This window comes from Cucurbita pepo, chromosome LG10, assembly GCF_002806865.2.
Source record: "Cucurbita pepo subsp. pepo cultivar mu-cu-16 chromosome LG10, ASM280686v2, whole genome shotgun sequence".
Taxonomy (NCBI): Eukaryota; Viridiplantae; Streptophyta; class Magnoliopsida; order Cucurbitales; family Cucurbitaceae; genus Cucurbita; species Cucurbita pepo.
In genome coordinates this window covers 6,024,735-6,035,630 of record NC_036647.1, presented here as the reverse complement: position 1 = coordinate 6,035,630, position 10,896 = coordinate 6,024,735, and the positions used below count along the sequence as shown (strand labels likewise).

The 10,896-nt window shown below is 33.9% G+C and overlaps 1 protein-coding gene across 1 annotated transcript; it reads left to right on the top strand.

Annotated features, from left to right (window-relative positions):
* Positions 1-2,081: 2,081 nt before the first annotated feature.
* LOC111804388 (ricin B-like lectin R40G3) lies at positions 2,082-5,847 on the top strand. The gene is made up of 4 exons (XM_023689173.1): positions 2,082-2,660; positions 2,786-2,908; positions 4,391-4,619; positions 5,581-5,847. Coding segments are annotated over exons 1-4 (897 nt in total). The 5' UTR covers positions 2,082-2,117; the 3' UTR covers positions 5,583-5,847.
* The last annotated feature ends 5,049 nt before the right edge of the window (positions 5,848-10,896 follow it).

Sequence of the window (10,896 nt, the reverse complement as noted above, 5' to 3'; positions counted from 1 at the left end):
CCCCCCCCCCCCCCCCTTCAGGGCCCAGCGTCCTCGCTGACACTCTTTCCTTCCTCCTCCAATCGATGTGGAATTGCCCCCAAATCCACTCTCCTTTGGGGCCCAGCGTCCTTACTGGCACACCATCTCGTGTCTACTCACCTTCGGGGAACAACGAAAAGGCTGACACATCGTCCGATGTCTAGCTCTAATACCATTTGTAATGGCCCAGATCCACCGCTGGCAGATATTGTCCTCTTTTGGCTTTCCGTTTCGGACTTCCCCTCAAGGCTTTAAAACGCATCTACCAGGGAAAGGTTTCCACACCCTTATAAATGGTGGTTTTTCTCCTCCCCAACGTGGGACATCACAGTATCACTGTCAGTCTCACGATTTTAAGATGCACCTGTTAGGGAGAGGTTTCTACATCTTTATAAGGAATGTTTTGTTTTCTTCTCTACTCTCCAAACGACGTGAGATATCCTCTAAGTTAGAGGTATAAGTTGAAACCTAAAAAATGTTATTGTCGTAATATATAAAAGAAAGAAAGTGAGATAACTTGCAATGATTGTTGAAGCTATGACATCTTTAATTCCGACTTTCTCTATGTTGTCAAAGACCACTATACTTAATAGAATTAAGTAAGACGGAGAACAATTGTTTATTGGAACTCCGAGCTCTCATCAATTAAAAAGATATTTTTAGGGTTTATTAAATTGGATAAAACCAAAATATACGTGACACGAGTAAGAGTACATGAATGAGCCGAGTCACATTCGAATAAGAGCGTTCTTGAAAATAGGATCACCAATAAAGACTTAAAAGAATTGAAAGTTACTACGGTTGAAGTTAATTCTTCAATGACTCAATCAAAGGAACTCAAAAGTTAAAACATGTTTTGCTTATTTGGAGCGTTTGTGTTGTTGAGTGGGAATAATATTTACTATTAAAAGCTAGCATTGAGTAACGTGATCATGTCACAAGAAAAGTCAAAGCCAGATAAATTTTGAAACTCGTTTTTATATGATTTCTAGGTAAAGTTGACTACTAGCTGATATACCCGAACAATGAAGATAAAATTTTAATTTTGAGGACCAAACATGTCACTTTTGAAATACGGAAAACCCATTAGAAAATAAATTCAAATCTCAAATACCAAACGAATAAAGTCGAAGAAAATAATATCCTAAATTTATAATCAGTTAACTACGACCTACTCTACTTTTCAAGTACTTAATAATAATTTTTTTTTTTTAGTCTTTCGGTAGATTATAGTCCAATTACTATATCACTCCTTTTACGAGTTCAAGAGTAAACTCAATCATTTTTACGACTCGGGATCAAATTGTTAGTAGTGTTAAATTTTGGAAGAACACACTGCAGCTAGTATTTTTACAAATTTGAACACTCCGAATTTGATTGAATTGATTGATCTACGATGGCAACTAAGCCACTCATAATTTATTAGTTTTAGCTCAATTTTAATGATTTTAAAACGTGTTGAAATCGTTATTTTAAGCTCTACACTCTCGGAATTCATCTCACACTCTCGAAATTTACTATACTGACTAAATGTCTACAAAAACTGAACCAATTTTATTATTATTAATATTTCTTAGAAAACTATACCACGAGTTTTCTCAACATAAGTATAGCTCAATGAATATTACCACGTGCTTATTTTGAAGACCGAGGTTCAAATTTCATACTCCATAGTTACTGTATTAAAAAAAAAAAGGATAATTTTTAAATTAAAAGTGAGAGAATTATTTTCAAAAATAAGAAATTTGGTAAAAGAAAATGAGTTAAAATATTAATAACTAATTTATGGACATATTTTTAAATTTATAGATAAATTTTAATATGTATATATATATTCGTTGGGGGATTTAAACCTTTATTTATTTTTGAAAATTAATCTTTTATAATTATATTTTTTTTAATTTAAAATTCAAAATTCAAAATAAATACATAAAATATATTTTTAATATGACACGTGTATTTAAAAGTTTATTTATTTATTTATTTGGCAATAGTTTCTTAGCATACACGTCATTTACAAACGAGGTGCTGGAATTCTAGAACCTACCCATGAAATCGACACGTGTCATATTATTATTGGTTAAATTTTCAATTAAATGACACTGGCAGTCGGTGACGGGTCACCCTCGGAGAAACAACAACGATCGGAAAAAATGTCCTTCCCGTTTCATCACCACCATCGCCGTGACGACGAAGAGGACGACGAACGTCGTTATCCTCCGCCGGGATACCGTCCTCCGTACTCCGATCCACCGCCGCCAGTGGTTCCTTCTGTCTACCACACTCATTACGACGGGGCGCCGCCCCCGCCAATGGTTTCCTCCGTCCACCACACTCACTACGACGAGGCACCGCCGCCGCCTCGGCCGTCTTACGCTGCCTTCAACTCCGATTTCCCTCCGGAACCGCCCGTTCCCGACTACGGCTACTCTTCTGGATCGCCGCCGGCGGTCGTGCACCATCACTCTCACCATTCACACTTCCCCTCGGTTATTCACCACCACTCTCATAATTCCGATTCTTCCTTCTCCAATAAGCCGACTGTCAAGGTCTTCACCAAAGCAAACCCTAATTTCTCCCTTGCCATCCGCGACGGCAAAGTCATCCTCGTCCGTTCCGATCCCGACGATCCTGCTCAAGTATGATCGATTTAACCCTTGATCACTTCCAGTTTTCGCCTTAATTTGTAATTAGGTCATTCGATTTTTGAAATTCTTCTTTACTCTTTGATTTTAATGGCGTTGATCAATCGTGAATGTTTCAGCACTGGTTCAAGGATGAGAAGTACAGTACGAGGATTAAGGATGAGGCAGGGTACCCCTCCTTCGCTCTGGTCAACAAGGCCACCGGTCAGGCGGTGAAGCACTCCATCGGAGATACTCATCCGGTAAGTTTTGCCCCTCATTCTATTGCCGCTGTTCGTCGTAATTTTCCTGGAAATTGAAATTCTCCGTGATGTTACTGAATGATGGATGAATTTACAGAACCCAGAAAATCATATATCCTATGGTAAACTTACCGTGCTTAAATTGATTAATTATTCCACTAGAAGTCAAGATCTTATATTTTAAGTTCCAAGAGATTTTGTCCTGAAATAAGAATTATTATTATATTTGTCTCATAATGAAGTGAAACGTGTTCTTGATCAAAATAAAATAAATCTGGGTTGAATTAATTAAATATAAGTGGATCATGTATACCTGAGAGGATAAAAGGAAGTACTGTTATCTTTTCTAAAGTTGAATGTGAGATATGTTAAAAGCATTGATTATAATTAAATTTACTGTAATTCATTAGCCTAAACTTTTGGATGATCGGTGATTTAACTTAGTATCAAAAGCAAGTGGTCTTGTGTTTGATCCTTTGTAATATCATATCCTTCCCAATAAATATTGGTTTCCACTTGTTGGGTTTTCTATAAGTTTTCAGATGGGAATTGAGCATGGTGGTATTTTTTGTATCTGTCCTAGAAGAAGTTTTGAGTCAAAACTACAATAGATGTGGCTACAAGGATTTGAATCATCTGACTTTATGAGACTAAGTACATGGTAATTACTACTTAGCTTATGCTCATGTTGGTTCTAATTGTATGACCCGAAGCTCACCGCTTGCAAATATTAAGGGTGTGGAAACTTCTCCCCCTAAGGAAAGCCTAAAGAGAACAATATCTGCTAGCGGTGGGCTTTGGGTTGTTACAAATGGTATAAAAGCCAGTCACGGAAGGGTGTGAGGCATTGTCAGAGTAGGGGCTAGATTCTCTTTGTAGTAGACGCGTTTTAAAATCCTTGAGGGGAAGCCCAAAGAGACAATATCTACTAGCGGTGGGCTTTGGGTCGTTACAAATGGTATCAAAGCCAGTCATCGAAGGATGCGAGGCACTGGTCGGAGTAGGGGCTAGATTCTCTTCGTAGTAGATGTGTTTTAAAATCCTAGCCCGAAAGGGAAAGCCCAAAGAGGACAAATATTTGCTAGCGGTGGGCTTGAATAGTTACACTCATTTGATAGTTGGTTGAGAGTACATTACTTTTGCAGGTGTATTGAGTCTTTGTTTTGGTTAGTTTGGCCTGTAATTGCTATTTTTAATTTCTGCTCTTGTGGTGGTTGGGTTAACATGATTATGTTGCCTGGGTTCGGCATTTTTTGTGATCAAGTTTCATTGGTTGCATCTTGGAGATTTAAGATTTCGTGGTAAAGCTTTTGAATTTTGTTTCACGAAAGGTAACAAAATGGAATACCAAAAGGACTTAATGAAACAACATAGTGAGGATGACATTAGTTCTGTTTTGAATGACATTAGAAAGCACTCCAAAACGGCCCCTACAATCAAAACGGACTCACGAAACGAACCAACATGGTAAATACAATGCAGGTACAGCTGATACAATACAACCCTGACGTGGTGGACGAGTCGGTACTGTGGACACAGAGCCAGGACTTTGGGGAAGGGTTCAGATCCATAAGGATGGTGAATAACATTGCGTTGAATGTTGATGCTTTTCATGGGGACAAATACTCTGGTGGAGTTCACGACGGCACCAAAATTGTCCTTTGGAAATGGAAGGAAGGAGAGAACCAACTATGGAAGATCGTACCCTACTGTAAGTTCTTTTTCTTGCCCCTACTGCCCTTTTATGCCAAATAAAACTGTGCTTGCATTGATTTGAAATCATTCTTGCTGTTGAATTTCTGGATCTGAAGCCTAATCAAGAATTAGATTGCTCGTTCTACGTTAGTTTAAATTACAAATAGAGTCGGTTTAGTTCATAAATTCTTTTAGTCGAGTGATCTACTAGTTCTACGTTAGTTTAAATTACAAATAGAGTCGGTTTAGTTCATAAATTCTTTTAGTCGAGTGATCTACTAGTCCCAGAATAAAAAATTCAAGGACCCGTTAGACACTTTTTGAAATTCAAGAACTTTTTATACACAAACTTACCGGTCGAAGACTAAACTCGTACTGGAAAAATATGAGATCATTCATGTTCGTAACCTTACATAAGAAAGATGGGAAAACTTGCATGTTATTCTTCACATTGTTAATTGATTTTGAGATAAACTCCAGATAGCATCTTAGTCCATGATGCCCAAACTAATATTTGGCCTCCAAAAAAATGGAATCCGACTCGAGAATGATAAAGCCATAAAAACACCATCTTGACAGGCATGTCGAAGATCCGACATTGGAAAGATGGGAAGATCTTACAATTTTTATGAACTACATGAACAATATATCATACGTGTTTAAAGGAGGTTTAAGCTAGCTTAGCTTAGTAAGTTTAATGAATTGAAGCTAATAATCTTTAATTAGTCCAGGGTATACATGAGATGGTCCTTGTAGCATTTTACAAGTGAATTGGGTGTTTTGTGGCTAGGTTCCATTTGCTTCTATGATTGATACAAATTTGAATTATTGACTTTAGATATGGTAATCAGTGAGTTAGTCACCGAACTATGCTTGGATTGACGTTAAGAACAACCCGAACTTGATTGATATTTCGTTTCGATATCGAAAATTTGATACTTTGACCGATTACTTTTATCTTTTTGGGGTACAAACAGGAGGATGTGATCAGATAAAAGGAGGGAGGGTATGCTATGCAGTGGAATGGGTAATGCGATGCTGAAAATAAAGGTATTCTCTTGGGTGTTGAGAAGCCATATTTTATGAATTTCATGTGTGGAATATGAATATAATTTGGGCTTTGGCTTTGGCAATTAGCATGGTTTTGGTCATGTTCTTGTAAAACCCCATGTATCTTCTTCTTATGTTTCATTTGATGGAAATGATATCAATCTACGTCCATGTCCTATTTTTTGATCTTTTTATTCGGAATATAATGTTTTTAACTAGTTGAAGTACAAAATAGTCGACTACACACAACCATACGATAGGATATGTTATTACAAGGGAGCACACGGGGGTTGTGTTAGATTGGATTGTTGGACCAACTCGAAATTTGGTTGGTGTCCCGAACCATTAGAGTAGAGTTTACATAGACTAGAACAACAAGTCTATGACCTTTCTCTAACTTCTGTGTTGAAATTGAGTCTCGTTTTTAAGGGAACGAGTACATGTCTTAAACTACATGGTCTTATAAGAATATTTAGCTCCTCGATTATTTTGATTCTTTTTAATAGAATTATTGAAATTGATAAAGAAATTTCATGGAAGGTATTTTCCACCTTGACTTTGACCTTGACCTTGTTTCGGTCTTGGTTTCCCGATCTTTTATTTATTTTTTTTGTATTGTTTATTTTGAGTTATGTATTCTAGCATAATATCTTGTCTCGGTTTCGTCGATAGAGATGAGAATCAAACGTACTGTCTAATTGAAATTGACTTAGCTAATTGAAACCGACCCGCTTACTCAAATTACTCGAAATATTAATTTTATTCAAATATTTTTATTTTTTATTCCAATTAACCAACAATTTAAAGAATCATTAGGACAATAAGACACTATTTGAGTTTGGATTAGCCTGACATTACACCGAAGTTTGGGCCTAGATTGGGTCAGGAAGTATTTAATTATTTTAAAATATATATTTTTAGATTGTTTTAATTAAATGTTATTAAAATTATTAAAATTACTTTTCCATTTAATTTATTTTAAAATTTTGATATTTATTACTTTAATATTTGATTTTTTTAAAAAAATTTATTAGTTTTTAACACACTTTATATTAATTTAAAAACTATGATATCTAAATTATAAAAAATATATTTTAAAAATTAAAAAAATTACTTTTATTAATATATAAAAATTACATAATACACCTCCGTGTTTGATTGATTCTACTCAACTGATACAAACATGACTCAAACGTGCTAACCCACGAGTCGGTTCAATATTTAACACGATAATTTACATTTAATTCAATAAATATATTCTCATATCTTGTCATCAATGAATGATGTGATCATAGGTCATATCTTCCTTTGTTTTTCTTTTTTATTTAAAAAGAAAAAAAAATGGACATTAGCTTTGAAGTTTCATTGGAGTGAATAAAAAGGTGGGCAAGAAGGAGATTATTAATATTATATATGAAATAGAAAAATATTGAGAAGTCGGGATGTTCGTAGGTTTGGTCGGGTCGAGTTTGAACATCTTTTAGACTCAACTTAATTGTTCATATTGTAAATTTTTTCAACAAAAAAACAACATTGAGAGGACTCGTGGGTCACCTCGATGTCGGCTCTTTGCCACCTGGAACTGTAGTATGTTCCAAGGGTTGGGCTGTTCGCCCATTAAAGTGGTACGTGAGCTGGGTTTAGAACGTCGTGAAACAGTTCGGTCCATATCCGGTGTGCGCATTAGAGCATTGAGAGAACCTTTCCCTAGTACGAGAGGATCGGGAAGGACGCGCCTCTAGTGTACCAATTATCGTGCTAGTTTTAGAAAAACTCATAAACCAATTAGCGAGTTCTATGAATTTCATGGCTCGAGAATAAGACTTCGAAAGTTTCGTTATAGCAAATAGTATCTCAATCGAACAATTCTATTTATTTGAATTTACAAGAATAAGAATAAAAATAAATTACGAATAATTAAAAAGATTCCATTTTTTTTTTTATTTCACACCGAAAAATTCCACTGCCAGGTGGGCGTGTCAGTGTCCCCACGCGTTTTCTTTCTTTTTTTTCTTTTAATTATTCTTTTCAATCTTATCATAATAAATAAATAAATAAATACATAATTAATTTTTCACACTTTATTTATATATATATATTAAGAATATGTTATTATTTATATAATTTTTTTTTTCATTTTTAGGAATTTGTAGCATTTTTTTAGGAATATATGCCTATTTCCTCTATTTAGAAATTTCAAAATAAAAAATAATTTTTTAAACATTTAAATTAATGTTTATATATTATAATTTTAATAATAATAATAAAAAAATTCATAAGCTCTATCATTTTCGAGTTTGTTGTCTCATTCTGGTTACAGCACAACACACGGCACTGCAGATCATTCCCATGGAAAGATCCACGAAACAATAAGTCTCTCGACATTTTTTTTAGTAGAGAATACCACTTGTCCAATATAAACCGTACCTCTTCTTGTTTAAAATCATATCGAAAGCTGTTATATCTTTAGCTAAGATTCCACTCACGTGACTAAAGTCTAATGTCAAATTGACATGACATCTTACGCGTCAAATTATTATTATTATTTAAGTCGCATTATGATTTGAAAATAAAAATAAATTAAATTATTTACCAAAAAAATATTATTTACAAAATAAATAAAAATATATCCCTAAAATTAAATTATTTAAATCCCATAGGTAACAAAAAAAAAAAAAAAAGGAGGNAAAAAAGGAGATTATTAATGCTATTTATTTATTTATACAATTCTATTTTTATGGCGCTCCATTGTTTTATTTAATCTCTTCAATTATTATTTTTTAAATAATAAATGGGATGGAAAATAGAGGACGAGAAAAGAGATTTATCCTCGTTAACTAAATGGGTCAGAAACAGATGTTATATTTTCCGTCCCCTTCTAAGCTCCGTTCCACTTATTTATATATATATATATATATATATATATATATATGTTGGATGAAATTTCCACATCGACTAATTTAGAGAACGATCGTGAGTTTAATCAAGGAATACTATCTGCATTGGTTCATCGGCCTTCTCGGGAAGTCTAAAGTAAAGTCACGAGAGCTTAAGCTCAAAGTGGAAAATATCATACTCGGAGAGTCATGTTCATCTAACAATAAATATATATATATGTTAAAGATTTTTATTATTCAACTATAACGACCCTAAATTTCCACATACTCGGAGTCGCTACTAACGTTTCATGCTCATCTATAATGCGAAATATAACTCTTACGTGAACATCATTTATAACGTAAACTTCGAAAAACGTTTAAACAACTTTTCTCTAGAAAACACAGACATAGTCTTACGTGTTTAAATACAAAATACTAACATTTAGAGAAAATAAAAACAAATACAAAATAATTTAAAACGATGGAATGCAAAACAATCTATTCTAACTTAAAACTAATAATTTAAATATGAGTCTACCCTATACACGTGCCACAGTCTCTGCTCGCGATGCCGCCGTCCTCCCGTACAAATGCACCTTGCCTTTACCTGAAAAATGATGTGGCACACTTACTGAGTATTTCATATATATTAACGATTTTTATTTTTTTTATACGAGCAATTTAATTCAACAAAAATAAATAGAAAAATTTATGGAAAATTTTTCTAATTTATTTTTAAGATTTGGTTAAAATATAATTTTAATTTTTTTTTTTTTTTTTGAATTATGAAAAATTCTTAAATCTTAATAATTGTATTGAAAAATATATTTAAAACTTCAATAATGATATCTATTTATAATTTAATTATTTAAACCTAATAATTAAATTTATTATATATATATATATATATATATATATAATATAGTATTTTAATTCTCCTATGGTCCCATTTTTTAAAGTATTTTTCACATTTCAAATGATTGAATAATAAAAAATTAATATGATATAATAAAATGGTTGTGACTTTGATTTTCCCTGTCCCACCTCTTATTGTTTATTTATATGGAATTTCATGATTTTGTCATTATTTCAAAATAAAAAATAAAATTTTCCTATCTCGACGACAACGATGCTATTATCCCTAATTGTGGCTCGTTTGAAATCTTATCATTATTTGACTAACTTATTTTCTGAAAACAATTCAATATTTTGATTTGACGGTTGAATTTTATTATTATATCCTTTCGGTTTTTGCTGATGTCAATTAAAATAAATTATATTCGACGAGCAAAATAAAGTTAAATAGTGATAATAAGAAATTACAAAACTCGAGGTTGTTCAACCTATCATTTGTCTAACATGAGCTTTAATTGTATATGGGGTAGTTCGAGATATCCACTGAAGAAGTTGGATAGAGCCGGGAATGGGACGGGACTAAGGGTGGTGAGAGGAACGGGGAATATAAGCTCCAACCCTGATTCCATTTAGCTAACGAAGAGAAATTTCTCCTTACTCCCTCTTACATTTTTTGCTTGAACGAGAATTTCACGTCAGTTCGAGTTGAGTCGTCGACTGAACAGGTTAAATGTGTGATACCCCACATTGGTTGGGGAGGAGAACGAAACACCTTTATAAGGGTGTGGAAACCTTTCTCTAGCATACGCGTTTTAAAGCCTTGAGAGGAAGCCCGAAAGGGAAAGCGGACAATATCTGCTAGCGATAGGCTTGGGCTTGTTGGATCGTTACAAAATGGATTAGAAATTGGCAAACTCGTGGTTTAGGTCAAACAAACCCGTATACTATAAATTGTAAACACTCGGGCTTTTCAATTCTAAATCGGAATTTTGGAAGAATATTCCGTACCTAAAAAGGGAGGTTGTGAACTGTGATGAGCTAGATATAGCTAGTTGTTTCGTTTTAAAAAGGTAAAAAATGGTGACGAAAAGTCATACAACTTTTGGTATTTAAAGAAATATATATGATATAAAAGGTCGGAAATTAGAATCTTTCCAACCCCACGTATTATTGAACCAAAGAAATTGACGGACGGAGCCAATAGTTTAAAATAATTGCAAGTAGGGTTTTCATATACCACTCTTACACGTCCCAATCATACGAAATATGTCGAGTTAAATACAACTCATTATGATTTGTAATAACAGTACAAACCTACTGTTAGCAGGTATTGTCCGCTTTGACCCATTACGTATCATCATCAGTCTCACGGTTTTAAACGCATTTGTTAGGGAGCATACTCACTGGCACACCTTTATGTTTCGTTCTCTTCTCACAATCCACTCCCTTGAGAACCAGTGTCCTCGCTGGCACATCATCTCATGTCTCATTCTGATACCATTTGTAACC

What these genes read in the sequence shown, in the direction of transcription:
- LOC111804388 (XM_023689173.1), top strand. Translation starts at nt 2,118, where the DNA reads ATGACACTGGCAGTCGGTGACGGGTCACCCTCGGAGAAACAACAACGA. An exon ending in ATCCCGACGATCCTGCTCAA is followed by an intron (nt 2,661 to 2,785) that starts GTATGATCGATT and finishes TGAATGTTTCAG; the next exon opens with CACTGGTTCAAGGATGAGAA. An exon ending in CCATCGGAGATACTCATCCG is followed by an intron (nt 2,909 to 4,390) that starts GTAAGTTTTGCC and finishes AATACAATGCAG; the next exon opens with GTACAGCTGATACAATACAA.